The 23,901-nt window shown below is 40.0% G+C and overlaps 1 protein-coding gene across 6 annotated transcripts in view; it reads right to left on the bottom strand.

The window, feature by feature from the left end:
* LOC123968671 (CUB and sushi domain-containing protein 3-like) overlaps window positions 1–23,901 on the bottom strand; it is a 279,670-nt gene that overhangs the window by 115,135 nt on the left and 140,634 nt on the right. For all 6 annotated transcript variants that reach the window (XM_046045555.1, XM_046045551.1, XM_046045552.1 and 3 more), the window contains 3 exons: window positions 23,310–23,497; window positions 22,831–23,025; window positions 12,399–12,515 (listed from right to left, as the gene is read on the bottom strand). In XM_046045555.1, coding sequence (XP_045901511.1) covers window positions 12,399–12,515; window positions 22,831–23,025; window positions 23,310–23,497 — 500 coding nt within the window. The remainder of the gene's footprint in view (window positions 1–12,398; window positions 12,516–22,830; window positions 23,026–23,309; window positions 23,498–23,901) is intronic.

Consider the following 23,901-nt stretch of genomic DNA (forward strand, 5'->3'; position numbering starts at 1 on the left):
TGTTGCATTATGAGTACTCTTGTGCATTTTACTCAATACATTTATAAGTGATGAGTCAAAAAATATTAAACAGTATGAGGAATACAGATAGATGGTGCTGATTTATTGTTATTGATTGCATTTTATGTGGAAATAGTTTACTAACTCTATAAGAGAACAATGTCAGGTGTTAGAAACTTTTCACTAAGCTGATCCTCCTTTCTGTATTATCAGGTACAGCAAGGTGTACAACAAAAAGTCCAGGAAGTGGATTTTGTACTCATTGAAGGTGGAGAAGGACTACAGTTACATCGCAGACCTCCAGACCGCCATCCTTCTCCTCCGACAGTTGTCTACTACTGAGGAGATGCCTAGAAGCAGAACCAGGAGACCTGATGATCCCCGTCAACATGGGGTTCAGTCAGGTGTCCCTGCCCCAACTGTGTTGCTAGATACAGCAAAACGTAAAACAGAAAGTAATATGGTTGGTTTTGAAATGTGGTAATCATGTCAGAGAGATGACTGTGATATGTTAAATCATCTCCACAGGAGATGATGATGCTACAAGTAAAGTCTGAACTGTCTTCATAATCAGTCAAGATACATCTGGACACACCTAGTCTTTCTTCCTGTATATACTTATTTTTATTGATGTTTTAAAAATGATCTATTTGTGATATAGGTTGTAGTTTTAGTAGTGTGTGTGTGTGTGTGTGTGTGTGTATAGTAACAAACAAGTGTTATACCACATTTGGAGGTCATCATTTCAGACATAAGACATAAATGTAGTTGTTTGATTGTTTATGCTGGAAGTGCAAAGAAAAGGCATTCATCATTTCAATGTTTTATTTAAAAAAGAATGAAAATATTATCCAGAACAGAGAAAAATATACTTATACTGTATTTTCTCTACCCTCCTGGGAATAAAACTAACAATGTACGGGTATTTATCCACACAGTGGAGGGAATTATTTGTGTAGCAGTTGGTGACATTACATCTTACACCCTGCTAGGATTAAACCTCTGTTTTGTCCTGGTGGATCAGGAGAACAGTTGCATATCTTCCAGAAACAGCAACTCAGTATCACGACTCTGTGACCAAGTGCTCCACACTGCCACACTACAAACTGTCTGTTACTCTGTCCTGGGTCTGGAAGATCAGCCATGTGTGGTGCATGGAAACACTGTACTCTGGATGTTGTCCACAGTCCTCAGATTCTGGCCTGTAAAGGAATATATAGTTGTTAGAACCCCAAATGGAAAAGATCAGTGTAATTGGAAAGAACATTCATCATCATGATCAGATATTTTTATTGAACAGGGAGGGGCTTGTTGTTCTCTAACAGGACTTCTGTGTCCACATTACACACCAGGTCAATGTACATGACACAGATGAGCCGATGGCTGAAGCAGAGCTGTAGTTAGTTGTTGTAATCAGTAAACAATAAAAAGTAATAATAGTGATGGATTACATTTATATAGCACTTTATTTTTGACACCCAAATGGCTTAGGGTGAAACACCAGATAAACTTTGAGACAATTACACTGGGAGATAATAGACTAATATTAAAATATATATGTATAGATATACCTGTTCATATGCTGTTGTTGGAGCGTAAAGCTCAACGCAGGTCCTAGAAGATGTGCTCCTTGGCTTGCACCTCGTCCTCCCCGTCCTCCCTCTTCTTCCTCGGACCCTGGCAGCCCTCCTTCCTCTGCCTCGCCTCGACCCTGGTCCTGTCCCGGTCTGTGCTTGGCTCTGGAGTGCAGTCCTCATCAGAGACAATAATGCTGTCACCATGGAAGCTCTAACATGCAAAACGTACATGTTATGAGTCTAACACGAAATTCACGTTCGTGTAGTGTAACTGATGGAAACGGGAAAATGTTTATCAGCCTATTTTTAGCTTTGCCCAATGTTACCGCAGCTGTTAGCACAGCTACCTGTTTCTAACAGCTATCCAGCTCGTTACTGATTAAAACTCGGTCTTTTTAAACCTATCCAATAATAACATGCTAGCTTGATAGTGAGTATGATAAAGTTAGATGTTTTCTTACCCCTGATTTGAGCGCTGCTCTCCGTTTGTCACACTGTCCTCGTCCTCCTGCGGTGTCGGCAACGCGCGTTCACGTATTTTGGGGGCGTGGCTTTGGAAGGAGCCCAGAAGGGAGGGGGAGGGAGTTTCTCTGTTAGATACTTTCAAAATCCAGCAGTTTCTGGCTAATTTCTCAAACTTACCTACCCTGCCTTTAATGTCCCAAGAATGAACAGTAAAACTTTTGGTGAAACAGCTTTGTGTTATTATGCACCAATGGCTTAGAACAAAACTCCCATTACAAATAAGAGAAGCAACCTCTCTTGATAGCTTTAAGAAGCAGCTCAAGACCTACTTTTATACTTTTGCTTTTAACTGATTATAGTTATGCTTTTGCTTTTCACTGATTACACATATTGTATTTATTTTCTATTGTAGCCCTGGCTGCTACCCTTCCCAGTTTTAATACCTGTGTTTTTGTGCTTGTGGATTATGCATATGCTGCTGTATTGTATGTTTTATTTATTTATTTATGCATGTACTTCTTTCTTGTTTCTTCTTTCTTGTGATGTAAAGCACTTTGAGCTGCATTTTATGTATGAAAGTTGCCATACAGTAAAGATTATTATTATTATTATTATAAAATCTGTGTCTATAATTCACGTTACTACCAAAAAAAAGAAGTCATCACCTGGTAGAGCACGTACCACAAGGCTGAGTCCTAACCATAGTGGCCTAAGTTCAAATACGACCGGGCCCTTTGCTGCATGTCATCCCCTCTCTCTCTCTTTCTCTACTGTCTCTATAAAGAATAATAAAAGCAGAATGCCCAAAACATAAAATTTTACGTTCAGCAAAAGTAATAGCGATTAAGTCTGCTAAAACAAATCTGCTTAATACACAGTATTTTTGCCTCAAATGTAAATATAATTCCTCTACTGTTTTTGGTTAAGGCAACTCCTTCATGTGACGGCTACCTTGCTGAACTGCTGCTGCTGCTGCTCGCACACAGGTGCGGGCCACTCAGATGAAGCATGGCTACAGTCGTGCATGTGCCGCGGCTGTGTGGCTGCTCTAACCTGATAACATAAGTGCCGAAATGAAAAGGATGAGGTTCCATGACGCACATGGCCCAGCCGTAAGAAAGCAAGGAATGAACAGTTTATCTGAATAGATCCTCATGTGACAAGATTCGAGGAAAATCTTCATGTTATGTGGCAATGTCATGCTGGAATGCAGGAGTTACAAATTAATATTCAAGGTGTTAAATAAATAATCTAAAACTCAACAAAACCTTGCCAGCACATCACTTCTCTGTGGCGATGGATGGATTTGGTGGAGTATTTATCTAAAAAGGAGTATAAAAGTGAGATAACAGGCGCTGGTTCTCAGGTATCATGAGGAAGCTAATCAGTGAACATTGACTGACTCTGCAGGGCTTCTCTCTCCCTCTGCCTTTGCCTAATCTGAAAGGTCTTAAAGGGAGTGTGTCTGGCATTTTCAGCTCCTAATTTCCATGTGTTATGTACATTTTCCACATACACAGGATTGGAAAGAAATCTTTAATTTTACTTTTAATTAAGTAATTTTTATCACAAGTATTGTACTTTGCTACATTTCAATTCACATCCGATGCAGAGTAACAACTAAAGTTACTTAAAATAGTCAGGAAAACAATGCGGTGCAGTAGAGAAGCTGCTTATGGTGCATTGGCAGCTGCAGAAGGGCAGACTCCCGTGAGAGGTGACACTTTGCACTAACCTGACACACCTGGAATAGAATGTTGTACCTTGATTAATACCTTGTTTAATGTGCATGCATGCTGGGTCTGGCTACATGAGATTGTGTTGTGAATTTCCAGTTTTATTTTAGTTGTATCCTTCCTCTTGTGTCTTTGTCAACTTCACTTCCTGTATTTGTGTTTTCCCACTCTGTGTATTAGGTTATGTTTTGTTGTCATTCTTTCATTTTGTGTTTCCTGTTTTACTTTGTTCACCTCTCCTCTTGTTTCAGACCATTTTACTTCCTACCTGTGTGTTTTACCACCTGTGTGATTGTCTGCCTTGATTCGTTTGACCAGTGTCTCGTTATCTCCTCCTAACTAGGGTACTTAGTTTGCCTGTTCCCCTCACTCTTTGCCCATTCATATACAGACCTTGTGGTCAAGCCTTTTTCCCCGTGTCCATGTGTTTGTCTGGATTTACTCCGTTTCATTTGGACTTTGCATTCAAGGTAATTTAGACCACTGACTGCATTCATTTCTAAATGTTTGAAAACTTTAAAGACTGCAGTGGGACAGAGTGGCTGAGTGGACCAGTTTTGTCGGAACAGAGAGGCTGAGTGGACTGGTTATATTAAGCTTAGAGAATGAACAAGCAGAGAAGTTAAACTTAGAGCAGAGTGTGGAGGACTTCGAAGTGCATAAGACTCACAGAAAGACGTTTAGACAGGTGAGTACAACAACATTTTCATTGGACGTAACACTCTCGCACGCAAACACACTAAACTGTGCAGCTCTCTTTTTGCTTCAATGTGTGTGTCTGTGGCTGCAGAGATGTACTTTTATACATCTGAGATCTGTGTTGTCTGCCATGGTGATGTTTTATGCTACTGTTGATTCCATAAGCAGTATCAGATTACTTAATTTATGTATCTTAACAATGCTTGTTGTACCCTAGTCTTTTAAATTTATTGTCAGTCATTTTCTTTAATTCCTGCACATTTGGTCCTCACTGACTCAAAGTATCTGTATAAAAAAGCATCTCTTTCCAAAATAACTTTTACAGCACATCTTAGTTGCCTTTGTGTTCAAGAAATTGTAGTTACCTTTCCTGTCATCGGACACTTAACGAAACAGAGACATTGTTAATGCTAGTATTTCACCTGAGCTTTTCCTGCTGTAAAAAAATACCTATGGGGTTCTGCCTTATTGCGCTTTAAACGTCTGTCATGTCTATTCAGATTGTTTAACTGCAAATTCAAAATTCACTGAGAACAAGTGGGATTAAACTTGTCAGAAGTAGCCAGTGATGGTCTGTTTCAGCTGCCACTTATACACTGATATGCTGGGTTTCATTTGATTACTGCTTTGTCAACTGCTTCTGGTTTGGTGACATTTGCTCTGCTATCACCACACTCTGTTTGCAATTGGAGTTCCATGTAACGAAAATACTTTTGGTTAGTCAAGCTACTGTGCAAGTCCATGATGGCAGGAAATGAAATAGGTAGGAAATAGAAGTTTTACTGGTACACAGCCACTCAGGTGAACTATCACTGGGTCATGCTGTGAAGGAGCAATTGCTCAGGACACCACAAATGCAGCTTGAATGTAATGCAAGCCCCATTTTTGTCCACAGCAACTGCATTAGCTACATGTGCCTTAAGGCAAAATATGCACAAAGTCCAGATAAGGTGTTAAAGACACTCACAACACAGGCAACTGCAAAAGGTAAGGAAAATGGCAGCATATGTTTGTCCTTCTGGCTATGAATTATGGAAGAGCTACCTGTCGTCTTTGCTTTGTGGCAGCACAGGCCTTCTGGGCTGTGACAGCATACACAAGCCTCATTTACAGAAACCAGAGGGATTGTATGACAGCACAGACACATATATTTTTAATGACCCATTATCACAGTGATATTGCATCAGCCCTTTTGGCAGGGAGTATGTGGCTGCACCTTGGCACAAGCTGAATCCAGTCCATTAGGCTTCTATCTTGGGTAAAAAGAATCTCCTCTGTGCATTGAAAGCTGTAAGTATTGGTCACTTTAAGAGACAGGAGGGAGAGAGAGGAGGAAGAGGACAAGGATTTGTAACTGGCTTCTTATACTTCCTGTTTTAGCTGTTTTTGAAACAGCATTCAGTACATTTCAGGGCCATCTCTGACAACTAGCACAAGCCATTGCACATACATAATGGGTACCCAGAATCTCATCGACTTGAAAACCACAGGTTGTCAAATCCAGTAAATGCAGTCATTCATGTGAGTGCTCGACACACTCAAATTTGATAGAGGCACACACTCTAATTACACACCCACAGACATTTGCACCTGTGGAGCCCCATTGCAAAAACAAATTCTGCATCAAGGTGGGGCCAGAGCAGAGGTCACAGTTCATTTTTGGTTAATCACACTGAGGGTAGTGTATACACCGTAAGCTGAAGCAGACAGACAAGGTAATGTTTTTTGTGTGGGATGTAGCAAGTCATGTATTAAGGTGGCCCCAGGCATACTCATACTCTGCAGCGAACATCACTGATGAGTCAACAATCAGCCCCCGGGGTCAACGTTTTTATCATCGCTTTCAGCAGCACTCTGTTTCTCACTCCTTCTCTTCTCATTCCAGGTCTCGCTCATTATAACTCTCTCACTCATTATCGCTGTCTCCATCTAACTCGTTCTCTCTGAGTCTTTCACATTCGACCAAGATCTATGTGCCTCTTTTTCGTAGTTAGACACTCCCATTACCTCTTGCAGTCTCCACAGGACTCTCTTTCTCTCACTCATTCTGTCCATCTTGTTACAGCCCAGATTTATTACTGCAATCTGTCAGTGCTCGTGTCTCGCCTCCTGACACATTCTGTGGCAACCAATATGCATATGTTGTTACTATTATACACACACACACACACACACACACACACACACACACACACACACACACACACACACACACGAGCTATAAAAAGCATTGGGCACATAAACAGAGGTGACTGTATGGTGTGTACAAAATCAAATTCACCAATGACTCATTATGGGCATCCTTCTGATGAGACACTAACTTAGGATGAAATGCAACTTTTGCATAGTTAACCACAATTAAAACTATGGTGGTCTGCTTATTTGATCTGCTACATAACCTTATTAAAACCAGGGCCAGGGTTTGAGGTATATATGGTGATGCTATTTCAGAGCATTAGGAGTTTAATTTTCAACTTCAGTCATGTAAATGGCTTCTGACAATCATCTCAATTTTAATGAGATTTGTATCCACAGTCGATTTCAAAGGTTATCTACACAGTTAATGATATTTGGAGTGAATGTTGCTACGTCCCACTGGGAACGATGCAGTTCAAAACAAAAAACACGAGAAAAAAAAAATTACATACATACACACACACACACACACAAAACACCATGGAGGCTCCTACTAATTGGAAGAAATTTGCTCACCTCTGAAGCTTCATAAATGAGGATGATGCACCGAACAAGCAAATCTTCTAAGCAAACTAAAAACAATACAAACTTAAGCTGGGGGGGGAAACACTTAACCTAGAAGCATGACTTGGAATTGTTGTCTTGAAAAATGTGTCCATATGTTAAAAAAAAACAAATAAAAAAGTATAGTAAGTATAGGACAAAACACATTATATAGTAGCCACTGAACATGTAAAAAATAATGAATTTGTGGGGCTGTATGTTTGCATGTTTACAAGCAGTGCCCAAGGCAAAGGTTGAGTGCCATGAATAATTAATCTCTTTAAAACAGAAGCAGAGTTATTGTTTGAAATATGACTACAACCATTATTTCTGACAATTAAACATTATAAGGAAGATGCACATTGTACCTTAATCAACATCTGAATGGTGCAAAGTAAAATAAGCTATGCAGCGAGGATACATATGAGTGCTGAGCTACTAAGAAATGATGGTTTGCAAATGAATACATAGCCTTTTTACTGAATATACTCACAGTGTGCTTTAATCACTGGTGTTTAACACTCTTTCTTTGTTATAATTGTTAATGATCATCTGGAATACGCTGCATAAGTGCCTCTATGAACATGTGTGTAGAGGATATGAGTATGAGGGACCAGCAAGTCCTATGCAAAAAGACAGACATTTATTTATATGATTGAGTTGATGCTTCAGGCAGAATTGAACTAGATTACACTGTGGCGCATTATGATGTTATGGATGGATGTTTATTATGTGCATACATTATGTTGGTATATCAGGAGTAAAATGTGGTCCAAGGGAAAACACATACAGGGAGGTGCGCACCTACCCATAGGGTTTGTTCAATCAGTCAGACAGAAACTATGACAGCTTGAATAGAACACAATAAATCTATACCGCTGAACAAAATATCTACCAACATTCAAGACATATGCATATAAACATTTCCAAAATGTTTTAAGCTCTCGCAATCCTTTGCAATGAAAACCTGTCAGCGAATCTTAAAACACACAGTGTACACCTGTGCGTTTTCGCAATCTACTACAGATGACAAAACAAAAGGAAGGAAATGTAGCTGATTATGTCATCATTATTAGTCCTGTATGTCTACATGCAAAAATCAGAGGGTGCTTCTCAAGTCTCTTAATTGCATCCACGTTTCCCTCACTTGCGTCTTTTCCTTGCGTCTTAGTCCCGCCCACCGGGGGATTCATGGAGAGAACCAAAGGAAACCAAGCCAGGAGAGAAGGAACAAGGAAATATGTTTTTAGAGACATAAGATGTCCTTTCCTCCGAAGCGTCACATGAAGCGATGCCCGTTTCTGATCACATCAGCAGCGGATCACAGCTGGATCAGCTGTCAGTCAGCTCTAACACCTGTAGAGACTTTTGATGGAGTTTGTGTCTGCACACATGTGCACGGTGTTGGTACTAATAAAGTCTCAGTTATCAGTGCAGAGCAGCATGATTCTCTGTTACCTGTTTAACACCTGCACATGAATAATTATAAGTTACTGTATGTCCTGCTCACAGGCACAGGATCTGTTTTCATCAGATGCAGTAGGTGAGATGGCTGGATGTGCAGGCTTTATTTGCCGTTGCTTGCTTCATTAGAGACTTTAGTGCAGTTTAGTGACTTGTCCGACTCCTTAGTCTACGTGTTTACTATGTTTTATTGTCGTTTATTTGGGCTAACACAGGAATGATCAGTCTCACATGTGACTCAATAGAAATGACGGTAAATTATGTAAAACATGTTTCTTGCTGACAGACTCCCTGACTCTGACTTTAATTGTCTCCATTATAAAATTTGATGAGAGAAATAAAAGAAAGAAAACTCTTTCTAAAAAAAAAATGAAGAAAGCTGTGTGTGGGGCTTTTGTTTTTCAGAACTACAATGAACTCAGATTTTAACTAGACAGTGAATCATAAAACAAATCAAATATAGCCTAAGACTTTGCAGTGATACACTGTAGTTTAATGTTAGGCCTATCTGTCGTGATACATCAGATCAGTCCGATCAGCTGCAGCCTCCAATCAATATAACGGCTACCCAATAAGGGGGCGAGTCAGTCAGTAAAAGACATAAAGGGAAGGAAGCACTGGTGTTTGCGCTCATAGCTCCTCGGAACACAAATAAGAGCTTTGGGACGGTCTGCAAGATGGCGGAGCATAACAACTTCTGGTTCAAGCGAGGATCGAGGAAACGACAAATAACAGTCCCGTGAAGCACCCAAAGTCATACTTAATGACTTGTACTGAAAGGCTCAACAGTAGCAGGTGTCCATTTTCCCCAGGCAACAAGATCTGAACCACTTTCAACCATTTAATTTGATGTGGTTGCCCCTGTTGGCAAGCAGTTTTTATTGCTATATAAAAATAAACAACAACAACAACAAATCAAGAATTCTAAATTCCTCGCCTTCGTGTAGAAAGAAAATGAGAGTGTTGCTGTCGTATTTATTTACTTTTGTAGACAGAGTGTACTGTCACTACTACTCACCAGGCAGCCAGCCAGGTGCACAAGCAACAAGACAGCCAAACGTGGAAAAAACATCCCTAAATGACTTACTCTGTCACAAATGGCAAAGCTGAAATTAAAGGATGACTTATTTTTTCTCATAACCTGCGAAACAGTAATATTATCATCTGTGAGAACTGCCAAGATCTGGGAACATGGCAACATTGCACACTGTAATATAAATTCAGGTTATGCTTGAAAAACTTTTCAACTGTGTTTATTATTAAATATGAAGAACACTTTCCAGGCCTGCCTTATTTGCTGCATATCCAGATCAAATATAGCTGTGAAATGACAGATCTGATAAGGCTTACAGGAAGGAAATTATTTTTCCTATTATAATTGTATGTATTAACTTGAGGCTACCTTGTAAATATGCAATTAAAAAACATCTATCACTGTTAATATTATTTTTTTCATTATTACTGACACTAAGCCACTTGTTTTAATTGTATGCATTCCATGTCCATTATTTGATGATCAACAATTAAAATATTGCTTTCATTCTGGCATCCAACAGCTGATGGCTGGTTGCCACCCTTGCACCATAACTCAAACATGATGTCAGACACTGTTCTGCACTTACTTAATCATATAATGTAATAATAATCATTAAGAGCACATGGTTTAATTCATTTTATATGTACTCCTTCCAACTTTAAACCTGTTGTGTTTTCTGAGGAGGACTAACACAGTGTGTTTGCAACAGCAAGACATGCATCTACATAATACTGCAACACCCCCCAGGTGTAAAACCCTCAGGTCACTGGGCTGGAGTCGTGAGATGATATTTTCCACTGACCTTTTCCTGCTAGTTGACACAATGTATCAAAGGCTTATGCTACGCCATCCGTCATATGGAGGACAGACTAGGACACACGTTTGATACTCTACCCTAGGCGCCTACAAATTTCAATTACCTCTATAGTAGACACTGAAATGTGATTTCTGCTATCACACTGCCTATAGGCTAGACTCAGCTGCCATGCTGCTACAGAGAAAACAGAAATTATCTCCATACTGTTTTATCTGGAGGTTAAAAACACTAAAATACTGTTTCTCTACATGCATCACTTGGCTTTATTTTAATATAATTTAACTCACATGTTTAAGGAAAGTAACTAACTGAAGTTAAAAAAAAAACAACAATAAATACTGTTAGGGTGGTACTGTGGTTATAATACTGTATAACAAGTGAATGGCTAGTTTTCTAAGAGCACTTAAATACTGCCCCGAAAATAGCGATATGATGCTGGTGCAAGGACATTATCAGTTCTGGCTTTAGCCTCTATATCAAAGATTCATATAGTGAAATCAGGGACACATGCTTTGGATCATTTAGGATTTCTTGTTACATCCTAGCTAGAGTCGTAGTCCCAACATTTTCAACTTGTTCTGCTCTAGCTGTGAATCCCAGTTGCTTTATACTGCTCAGAACACATTTCCCTCAAGCCACGCCACAGCAGGCTTGTTCATTGGGACTCCTCAGTAGCCTCCGTGTCTGCACTCCCTGGAATAAAATTTGCAGGCCCAGGTCGGAATGTTGCTTGGTGACTTCTACACTCCATTAAGCTTTTCCAGGCAGTTTAAGCAAAGGCTGTATTTGTATATAATATTTATAATAAATAAATAAAAAAGTGGGTCCTGTGGGTTCCTGGACTCCATAAGCAGTGGGAGATGGCAACAGAGGATGTAAACTGTCGGGCTGGATCATCACACTGGGGATTAACCCGTGTTTCATAAGCACAGGGCTTTACAGGATAAAAGCCTCTGCCTACGATCCCAGCATCTCTTTATGACTTAACATGGAATATTGAGCAGAAGCGCATAAAGGTTTTCTGGACATCTTTGCTGAATTATGTATATACAGGGGCACTTGGATAAACTGAGCACCCGTGCATTTGCTTACACCATCTGTTGCCCACAGTGCTCTGCTGCTTGACCTTCCTCTCCATTACCTTTGGTACAGAGCATCTTTCATGTCAACACAATCAATTTTTGTTTCCCCTGATCCTATTGTGCTTTCACGCCTCCTGCTAAAGCCCAAACACTGCCGCTATTCAGATTCTCATGTGAAACAGCCTGAAGAGGAGCAGCACCCCCCCTCCAACAGTGTGTTGATATGGAATTCAAACATGTATGTATTGATTAAATGTGATTTCATTAGACACACACCACTGTGAGAAATAGCAGTGGCCTTCAATGACCTTTTGTCAATTCATAGCGTAACCATCAGCTTGATTATTTGCCAATTCAGTTGTCAGATATGAAACATGTACACAGGGATTGAATATTAATCCAGAAGCAGACAAGCATTTAACCTGTGTGAGTGTCAACTGCTGTAACCATCAAACATACCAATCCAAACTTACAAAACACTGAAATGCATGAAATACAAATGAAGCGCTACAGGGAAATGAATTATGCAAGTCTGAACATTTTGTTTGGTAGTACTATTTCACCTATGACCAGCTTTGAGAATAAGCCTCCATTTCTTCACAGACTGTCCTCTATCCTCATCATTAACATAAAACACAAACAGTCTCTTTTAGCCTCCTCCTCTCACTTCAAGATTAAAGTAAAAATATTTCTGGAACCACATATGGGCTATAAGCAGAAGCTGAATAGACTACAGGTAACAATTTTCTGCAACGCGGTGAAAATAATTCTTGAAATGCTTACCAAAGTCCCCAGGGACAAAGATGTCATAGACACAGCTCTGGCCTCTGGTGTAATTATGTGGGTAGTTTGGGGACAGCACAGTTCCCTCTGAACCTGTGAAGTGACCTCCGCAGGGAGCTGTGGGGCAGAGGAAGGGAAGCAACAGAGAAGCACAGTTAACAAATGTCAAACAACCAGCTCATAATACCTGGGGAAATGAGGCAATAAAATGCAATCAGCAAATCCATTTTAACCAGCAGAAGTGCACAGGTAGGCAGTTAATATCACAAAATGAAATGAAAAGTCCCCTTTGAACTTTATAGCTGCTGACAAATATAATTTTGGCCAGCATACAACAATCATTTGACACTTGAAAGACACTTTGGGGACATTTTCAAAATAAAAGTGAGCTGTAAAAGGACAAAAAAGGAAGCCTGAGTTGTGTTTACAGGGTTAAACCCTAAAAGGGAAACAACCAGGGAGGAAAAGTACTGTTTGCCATCAAAATACATAAAAACACCATCAATCAACAAAACATACAATCACAAAAGTTCCACACGCCTGCAACTTTAATCAGCCCGTATCGCCCAGCAGCATGTTTTGACAAACTCAGATTCTGCTCTTCAGCTGAAACAGGCTTTCAGTCACCGCACTGTGCAAAGAAGAAGTCCAATCTAAACTGACTACAACATTACAAAAGACCATCCTTTCATGTTAGTATGCAGTAATGCAGTTTGTGCCACAGTAAGCTATGAAGACCTCATCCACAAGAGAGGGGCCAACACGTCTCGCCCCCAAACAAAACTGATACCTTTGAATGCTTGGAGCTTGTAAACTTGCACCATCATGATAGTGTTGGTAGATATTCCACTGGCTACTGGGTTAACTAATAAAAGCTGTGGTCTGTCCTGCACCTGCATCGCATCTCAGAGTCCTATCTTAAGCTGTTAATGATGTACCTAATTTGCCACGAGGCCCTCTAATGCAGTTGCCTCAGACCTCACGGACAGAGCCATCAGGTAGGGGAGCCTCAACTGTAAACAAACACACACTCATTTGTCGGAGGGAAGCTGTCACCAGCTGCTCTGAACCCCCTGTGGCCCACACAATGCACATGTCACTGCTGTTTCATCAAGCAGCACAGGAGAGGATGAACAAAAGTGAGCAGAGGCGCTAATGTAGAACGACGGATCAGCAGTTTATCCACGTTTGGTTGTTGGGGTAGCAAAATGCATGTAATCAAACATATGTGATGATGGCAAGTGGGACTCTAATTCAAGCTGACTTGTCATACAGACTGGGAGCCATATTGCTGTAGTGGGGGAGGAATATGAGAATGCTGCTGGCGGGAAAGAGGGCACACTGTACTGTCAATCAATATCAATATCATTACATTTTTTCATTTAGCTGACGCTTTTATCCAAAGCGACTTACAATTGCTATATAGAGGTTGCATGCTGCCGGAGCAACTAGGGGTTAAGTCTCTTGCTCAGGGACACAATGGTGGATGTGCCACAGTGGGGAACTGAACCCAGGTCTCTCACACCAAAGAGAGACCAGGGTGTCTTATCCACTGCTCCATCACCACCCCCAATATCAACTTTATTTACAGTCTCCTCCAAAAGTATTGGAACGGTAAGGCAAATTCCTTTGTTTTTGTTTTTCACTGAAGACATTTGGGTTTAAGATCAAAAGATCAGTATGAGACAAGAGTTCAGAATTTCAGCTCATTTCCTGGTATTCACATCTAGATGTGTTAAGCAACTTAGGACATATCACCATTTGTATTAGACCACAGCATTCTTAGGTGAGCAAAATTAAAGGAACAAATAATTTTAAAGTAAATAACATTTAATATTTGGTGTCATAACCCTTGCTTGCAATAACTGCCTCAAGCCTGCGACCCATCGACATCACCAAACTGTTGCATTCTTCATTTGTGATGCTATTCCAGGCTTTTACCACAGTTTCTTTCAGTCCTTGTTTGTTTCGGGGTGTTTCTCCCTTCAGTCTCCTCTTAAGGAGGTGAAATGCATGCTCTATTGGGTTAGTAATTAGATTAGATTTTTAAACAGTAATTAGAGTACACAGTATATCACAGAATATATGATATATAATGATAATATATTTGCCTTATTATTATTATTAACTTTCTTGACTCGAAGGAAAAGATTTAAAGCGTCCGAGAGTGGGGGCGGTTCTGATATGGAATGGCAGATTGTTCCACAGGTTAGGAGCAGCTACACCAAAAGCTTGATTGACTCTGGTTTTGAGTCTGCTTTTAGACACATCCAGGAGGAGGAGATTGGCAGATCTCGGTACTCCAGCTGGAGTGTGAACGAAAGAAGCTCCACTCCGGGAGATAGGCCTTGACCTTGGCTATAGTTCTCAACTGGAAGAAGCATGATCTAACAGAAAAGGATATCTGCTTATTAAATTTAAATACAGCGTCCAAAAGACACCAAGATTCCTCACAGTCTAGCTATTATTAGATGCTAAAGGGCCAAGGGCACCTACATCAAGCATTTCAGAGTTTCCAAACAATATGACCTCGGTCTTGTCTTCGTTTAAGTTAAAGAAGTTTAGGCTCATCCATGTTTTGATGACAGATAGTCAAGCGGGGACTGTAGCGAGCCCTTTGTTTTTAAATTCCATCAAGAGCAGGTGAGCACAGCAAGAAAGGAAGGGATTCTCAGGATATGCTTTGGTTCCATTTTGAGAGCTCAGTGTAGAGCTAAGGAGAAGTAGGCACACTGCAAATCATTGTGTTTTGTAAAAGACAGTAGGAATAACCTAAACCCAGAAAAAAAAGCTAAGTTATTACTTAGATCTATATGATGATATTGAGAACCAGATTAGCCATTTCAGATGGTTATGTATTAGGTTTCATTTCAAGAGAGTGCAAATTATTTTCAAAGTCCAAACTCCAACAAAATTTTCATACATGATTTATTGTTGTACGAGGCATTTTGAAAAGATTTTTTAACTGGTTATATTTGAAGGATATTGACCCAGCCCTGCAATCCACTTTATTTAAACAGACATGGGAGCTAATGGGACCATCACAGCACAATAGACCAAACCTAATGTGCTGAATCTTGGGTGAGATGCTAAAACGGTGACAGACAGTGCTTAAATTGAAATTTCAAATATGACAGATGTAACTGATCACTGATCAGGGGCCGTATTACAGAAACTTCCTAACCGGCAGATCTTATCCTAACTGCTTGTTAACCATGGTAATAAAGGGTTAGGAACTGATTTAGCAAAAACGCCATTACAGATTAACAGTTCCTAAATCAATATTCCTTTCCTAACTTTAGATAAGAAAAGTGTATTACTGAAGCATCCTAGCTTCGTAAAATCTTTAATAAACTTTAGGATAACTGTTAAGCTGTCCTAACTTTTACTTTTCCACCAGGTAGTGTTTGCCAACTCGTTTAACACTCTTAAATTGCCTTTACAAAATCAACAAAATGTCAACAGGTGCAACTTAATTGATTCTCTCGATAGTAGAAAGGCTGTAGGCGATGTAACGCTTGTAACGCTGTAATTATGTAACATAATGTGAAGGCTCTTTGGACACAACAGTTGCCTGTGTCTTCATATCACTGTAAATGGACTTCTTTTCTTTTTGACAGCATCAGCGCTCCGCTTGATGCCAGATATGCGGCGGAGACTGTGTCCGCTATTTTAGCCCACTTTACTTACTCTTTAATCTCCCGAGTTAAGCGTTATGTGGATTTGGATTTCTCGACGGAGGTTACAAACAGTAGAAGTTCAATGATAGTTGTTGTTTCTGCTCCATTTTCAGGGAATGTTTCATTAAAAAAACTACCAAAAAACAGTGATTAAAAGCTGTTTAGCTCTGCGAGATGAGAAAAGTAGCATCTGTTGCTAGGTAACAGACATAAAAGTTGGATTGAGTATTTAGGATTTCCTAACCTGAGATAAGATAGGATTCCTAAAGTTAGTTAGGATTTGCTTCAGTAATACCAAATTGAGAAAAATCCTATCTTAAGACTTAAAATAGGAAGTTTCTGTAAACCCCCAGGATTCTGATTAGAAATGTGACCAAGATACCTACGGAGCACTCAGACATATCTTTGGCATATCTGTACTCCAATTTCTTTTTACTTATCAGTCGGCATTTATACCTATACAGATATACAGTATCTGTGATACTACATATATGAGTTATTCTGTTATGGTTATACCAAGATAGGTATAACAAAATGGCAGTAAATGCACTATAAGAAATTAGTGCAATTCTGCAGATACACTTTACACGTACACAGAAAAACACCAAATGTATGTAGAGCAAAATTAGGCAGATACGCACTGATTTTTAACATAAAAAAAAAACCACTCTATTTTCTTAAACACCTTAAATCTAGTGTCCTAGACACCCTAAAGTCCTCCAGGCCCAAGAGTTGAGCTCCTATGTCATTTTGTGCTGAGGCTAACTACCCTTTCATGCACACCCTGACCAGTCGCAGAACACTGCTTTCAAAACGCCAATCAGAGTAAACCAAATTATAACACAATGTAAAGCTATTTGGAACACTGGAAAGAAGAAACTAAAAGTCAAAGGAGATTAGAACCTCACCTGGCCTAAAAATAGATTATGAATTGGCAGAACATCTAAATTGTCAGAGGAAGAAAGCAGAGGCAGATCTTAAAGTACAGGCTCAGTGACCACAATGGAAAAAGGAAGACTGACGTGTCACTGATGAGGTTGAGACTAGGGCTGAAACGATTCATCGATTAAAATCGATAAAATCGATCAATAAAATGCATCGACACAAATTCTTTGCATCGTTTGTTGTTCTCCTTTTTGGGCCGTGAGTTGTAACCTCATAGTCGAGAGTTAGCTGGGTGTCGGGGAGCTGCACCTTTTTACTCACCTCCAGCTCTCTCTGTAGCTCAGACAATGCTCATCCCTGCTACCTGCGTGTGCTAATCCATCCTTTCACCCAGATTCTTTGTCTTTTTAATTGCCATCTTTATAGTAACAAACAGCTGTTTCATGTGCAGGATCGCCACATTTCACATGTGTTTTCTTGACAAAACGTGGTTTGGAGACCTGCGTCAGGTGACACAGCCGCTGTCAGCTACTGCAGTGTGTGTATGTTCCTGTCATCGATCAGTCACGTAGTGTGAACGCCACAACTTCTGCAAGACTGCCGTCATATGACAGTAAGTTGTGTGAACAGCACGGCCATCGGCCGACGCTGAAAGTCGTGAAGTCTGCACGAGCCTTTTGTATAACTTATATAGCACTCTGGTGATGTTTGTGTTTGTAAAGCAGTTGTCTATTTGTTGGTCTGATGTTTGCTGTATGACAAACTATGAATTTCCGAAAGGACTAATAAATATCTATCATCTATAAACGTGCACAGCTGATCCGTTACGGTCGGGGTGGGGGGTGCCGCCGCCGCCAAGCAAAAGTACTTCTTAAACGACACATCAATGAATCGTTGAAATAATCTATCAAAGCTTTGAATACTAAAATCATCGTTAGCTGCAGCCCTAGTTGAGACAGAGCTGCACTTCCTCCTAAAATGTAAAATCTGGAATGTCAGATTTCAAAGAGCTGAATGACCTCTCAAAATTAAAAATACTCCTAAGAGGAGACAGGGCATTTCTTGCTGCCCATGTATCAACATGCAACAACCCGAGGGACAGTGAGTGACCTAGACACACACAGCCCATGCATACATTCACTCACACACACACACACATTTACATTCACTAAAAAAGGTTGCATTTATATAGTTCTGCATTAAAAATCACACCGAAAATCAAGTCTGATCCAACCTGATGACTTTCATTACAGCAACTCATAATGTGACTAAGTAGTGTTTATGGCCCCCACATGCCTGACTGAACTCCTGACAACGTCTAGGCATGCTCCAGATGAGACAGCCGATGGTGTCCTGGGGGATGAGCTCCCGGGCAGTCTGTGGCACAACTGCACCAGCATAAGGTCTGACAAAGGCTCTAAGGGTGGGGGAAAAAAATCGATACAGCATAGTATCATGATATTTGCCATGGCAATACTGTATCGATACACGGACACCAAGTATCGATATTTTATTATATGAATTGCAGATGGAAGTTTTAACTTTTTGGTACTAGAATAATAAAATCCATTGCTTTTTTAGACCACTAGAAAACTTAACAGGACCATATAGAGGACTGAAAAAGTGATATGAACAAACAGAGAAATGTATCTCTTTAGATAAACAGATGTTGACAAAGTTTGACTTTAGGGACCTAATTGGAAGTTGGAATAAGGTAATAAATTGCAATATATCTCAATATATTTAAAATCGCGATAAAATCTAATCGCAATATAAATATTGTGATAATATCGTATCGTGGGGCCTCTGGTGATTCCCACACCTAAAAGGCTCGGAGGATTTCATCCCGGTACCTAACAGCAGTCAGGGTACTGTTGGCTAGCACGTGGAGGTCTGTGCGACCCTCCAAGGATATGCCTCCCCAGACCACCGATCAAGAAGTCAGGAAGGATAAGAAGAGAACACTTATCTGTGGCAACCACCTGCACAATCTAGGGATGCACTGAAATTAAAATTCTTGTCCGAAGCCAAAATTGAACATGATGAAAAAAAGTTGCCGAATGCCGCTCAAGTACATTCGCAATTTTCCATTTATTTTTCCCTTTTATTAACATTGCATTAATTAAATAGTCAAAATGTGCTTTTTACTCAGTGTTTCCCACAGGATTTGGAGAGACTATGGTGGGTGGGTCCGTGGCCCGAGAGGGTCCGGTAAAGTAAATTACATGTGTCCATTTACTTTTAATGGACACATGTAATATGTTTTATACTTCCTTTGAATATAATCCAATTAATCTTATTTCCATCCTGTATAGACACCTTGTTTTGAAAACTGGACCTTGTCATATGTGTATCCTCCTTGCACTAAATTCATCAAGTCCGACCCAATTTGATAAATTATGTTGTATCTGGTTCTCGTATCGCATAACATGAAGACTTCACAGCCTCTCTTCAGGTAGGACTCTCATACGTGTCTTTGTAAAGAGAGAAACTGACAGGATAAAGTTGCTAACCTGCGTGTCAGCTCGCACCGGGCCATTTCAATAAATTTACTATAAAAGGCTTTAATACGAGTGCACTCCAAATTTAGGTGCGGCTAGCTTAATCACCTTCTCCGAAACGAGTGACAGAAACACTCAAAGCAGGTCAGACCGTTTGTTGCCTTTTCTAAGAAGTCAGCCACAGATGGTGTGGATGTGCTAGGAGACAATTCAGCGGAACAGTGTAAACGGCGATTTTTGCGTCATTCTCTGACATTTTAAAATGCTTCCACACTGCCGACATGTCAACGTAGCATTAATTGTTCGGTAAAATTTCTTCGGTTTTTGACTTATTAGGCCGACCACCGAAAGTGCTTTTTTGCTATTTTTGGACGATTAATTTCAGTGGCCGAACATTCGTTGCATCGTTGCATGTTCATTCCCTTTTTGGGAGTTGACTTGCTGTTGCCTCTCCATTGCAACTGTTGTCACTTTCATTTGCACCAAAACAGGTGACACTGATTCACAAACGCTTAGACTTCCTAACTGAACAGATTGATATCCGTGAAGTTTAATTTACATGATGTTATACTGTGATGATTAAGTGTACCCTTAATTTTGTTAATTAGTTGGTATAAATAGTGAAAAAGTCAAATCCACTTTGGGGGGGGGGGGGGGGGGGGGGGGGGGGGGGTGTCAGCAATGGAAAATTTTTGCCGATTGAAATCAGTTTTTTCTTTAAAGAAAAAACGTATGTTTTGCTGGTTACTATCAAGTTAACAGGAGCCCATATGTTGGGCCAGCTGAAGCCATTAGCTTTAGCCTTCAGACTGGTAAGTCATCAGTTCAAATTTGGTCTCACAGTAAAAATACTAAATGGAGAGTTGCTGATGGACCCTTTCGTAAAGCACATAACCCCAGGGCTGTCCAGTGAAGTTACACATGTGCCAATTGTAAAAGTAATGAATGGCTCCCTGGTGAGAGAGTTGGTGTCCCCCGTTCCCCACTGCTGAAAATGAGAGCTGAATTCTAATTCAACCTTGGCAGATCAAATACTTTGAGGAGTATTAAAAATGGTGTAATGTTAACAAAGGGAGGAGCGCTGGGTAGTTTCATCTTTTCTTACTTCTCTTCTTGACACTGATCAGTGTGATACTGAAAAGCGCTATGGAATACCTATGCTGTAGATTTGTCCTTTAATAATAACAATTTATAATTGGTATATTACGGTATGAAAACTGTAAATTTACTATTTTTCAACCAGTTTCTGTCAACACTTTATGCAGTTGCTTTAACTACTGTTTTTTAACAAACTAATTCTGCAGACAAGGTAAACTCTTTACACCAACCAAACATCATGGCTTTTATATTTCGATTAATTAGTTTCTTGTACCATACCCTATCACAGAGGTTGCCTAACTTCTTGTAAAGTCAAGGTCTTATAATGAATGTATTAATATGGCTTTTGTTCATCCACCATTTCTTTCAAGCTAATCTTACTCTGCCTAGATTTACTGGAACTGCAGGTTTCATGTTTAGGGTCAGTTTATTGGTAGATTTATGGGTTGATCAATTGAGAACCCCAAAATACTGCATAGGTAGATCTTGCTGCTTTCTGTGTTTATTGTGCTGAAAGGACAATGCTTTAGTCTGTTAAGACTGATAAGATTCAGCTGCTCTAAACCATATATGGCATTTCTGGGTGTATTGGAGAGAAGAGAGAATGCACATTTGAAAATAATTTGTTTTGGTCTTACCCCGCGACCCTGTACCCAAGCGGTTGACGATGGATGGATGGATGGATGTTTTGCTCTTTTTTTAAAAAAAAAAAAGGTAAAGTCTAATGTTTTAAAGTTTTAGTATCAGAACACGTGATATTCAGCTTCTCAAATGTGTATAATTTATGCGTAATTTACATTTTGAGGGTGTCATCAAAAAATACACACACACACACACACTCCTGACATACACAAGTGTGTGTTTGTGGAAATGGCCACTCATTACAGACAGTTTTTCTATGTTTTGGGACACTGAAGTAGACTCCTTTCTGTTCATTTCTGTAATGACCCCACACGACACTACGTTTCAACTCAGTTCTACACAGCACAGTCCTGGTATCACACAGTGTCAAATACTGACCAAACAGCTGGAGTACAGTTCTCAGCTACTCAGGCCTTCTGTTAAAGGGGCTATATGTAGTCTTTCAATGAAATTAATCACTTTTTATTGCCTATTTGTGAACAGGTTGTAACCCTTACATAACAATGAACCATTCGCCGGCTTTCTCGGTTACCTCTAAAGGCTTGTATGGCGCTTCCTATGTGAAGAAATCAGGTCTGATCTGAAAAATTCATTGGTCTGTGAAGGCTGTGACGTTTATGTGTGCTCCTGAGCCTCTTGCCAAGTGATTCTTAACCATACACACAGCAACAACACTGCAGCTAACAAAATAGAGTCTGCTAACACCATAAAATAACAGAGTAACAAAGTTGGCTTTCATCCTATTGGACAGGTAAGCAAATATTAGTGCAAAGCATGTGACATACATTGTGATTTTGCATTTAGTTGGCTCAAGTTAGATAACGTTAGCTTGCCGGCTAACACCAACCAGTTGCTAATGTTATCCGTTGCAAAATTATATTGTTGTATGACTTGCTACATTACTTCACCAGCTAACATGATCTATATTACTATACAGTGTACCACCGATATTATGTCAAAGTGTTGATTTGTTTCTAAAACCAAAAGTGATGCAATGCAGAGGCTGCCAGCTAGATTAGAGGATCTGGCGTTCAATTTAGATTTATTGTTGTTAAACCGATACTCAGGTATACAGCTTCTTTGCTAGTCTCAGTCGCTGTAACTTATACAATAATGCAACATAATGGTGCAGGACAACATCACAGTGGAAGATCCATTCAGTACAGTAACAACTGCAGCCTAACTGTTATACTAAAGCATGGCAACAATCTCATCTATAATATTCAGTCTAGCTCACTAACCACTTTCATTATCATCCAATAAATTTAGCTATACTGACATTGCTTCTCTGGTTAAAAAGATACACAAGTAGATACTGAAAAGCAGGTATTGCCAATATATCATGTTGGCTAAATGTAATGTTACCATGCACTGAGCATGGATTGGTTTGTCAAGCTGATAAAAATATTACTGTAATATTGCAGTGGGAGTTTACCTAAGTTTCCAGAATTTTGTATGACGCTGTTACCGGGGTGTGTCAGTCTCTGTTTTGGCTCGCTTATTAGTTCGAGCACGCACACGAGCACACGCTTGGGATGGTAGCGGTTACAATCTGAAACCTCACCGCTAGACGCCATTGAAAACTACAAAGGGCCCCTTTAATGTATGTCTAGTGTTGCCTCTCACCTTGACAGCTTGGTTTGGCTCTGTCCCACTCTGGTCTCTTGCTGTTGCCCATGACACACGTCAGAGTGGTGTAGCCCTGCAGCAGGTAGCCAGCCTCACAATGAAATGTCACCATAGAACCCAGCTTGTAGTCAGTACCCATTCTGGTGCCATTCATCATATTCCCTGGATCAAAACACGCCTCCCGCAGTTTTGCTGCCAATGAAAAGAACACACCTTTTAGAACAGTGACAACGGTCTGTGTTTGATTTACCAAAACTGTGTTATAAAAAAGTAACATGGTGGAAATGGATAATGGATATTGTGAAATAAAAGCTGTTCTCACAGCTGGCCTCAACACAAAAACTTGTGTACAGTAGCATACTTCAATGACGTTATTTTCAAATTCATTTATATATGTATCCAACTAAATTCCCTGCTGTAATACATAAACATATTCTGTGAAAATGCATATAGACTCCGACTTGCATTGAGAGTACCTTTGTATTCCAAATGAAAGCCGGTGTAGCTTACAGAGCCATCGCTGCGAAATGCCAAGTACATGTAGTTGGAAGTGCTCTCAATCTTCTCAGGTAGTTTACTGTCTTGGAAACTGCCAATCAGATGAGCGCTGCTGTCTGGCCCATCGTAGATATACAAGAAATCATAGTTGGGCTCAATACTGAAGCTGTGAAAAGCAAAAGAAACCGACAATTGAGAGATAAAACAGTTATTATTTTACCAAGTCTTAACCACCAGATTGCACAGATTGTATGTGAGATTTAAAATGCATTAGGGTTTCAAAAGGAGAGTGTGCACCGCGGTGCTAGAAGTGAGTCACGCCAAGCGATTTGTTTTGCATCTCCAGACAAAGAGATAAAAAAAGATATCTCCCCCAAGAGGTGAGAAGAGATTAAATTGTTGTGACACTACACTGGCATAAACTCTTCCCAGACGGCAACGGCAATGCAGTGTGAAAAGATCGTTTCATATTGTAGCACTGTATATCAAATCACATGCTGCAGCAACAGAGAGAGAGAGGAGCATTTGTTTTCAAAATAATGAGTGTGGTTTATGACAAAAATGTAAATA

Source organism: Micropterus dolomieu, linkage group LG03 (genome assembly GCF_021292245.1).
Source record: "Micropterus dolomieu isolate WLL.071019.BEF.003 ecotype Adirondacks linkage group LG03, ASM2129224v1, whole genome shotgun sequence".
Lineage (NCBI taxonomy): Eukaryota > Metazoa > Chordata > Actinopteri > Centrarchiformes > Centrarchidae > Micropterus > Micropterus dolomieu.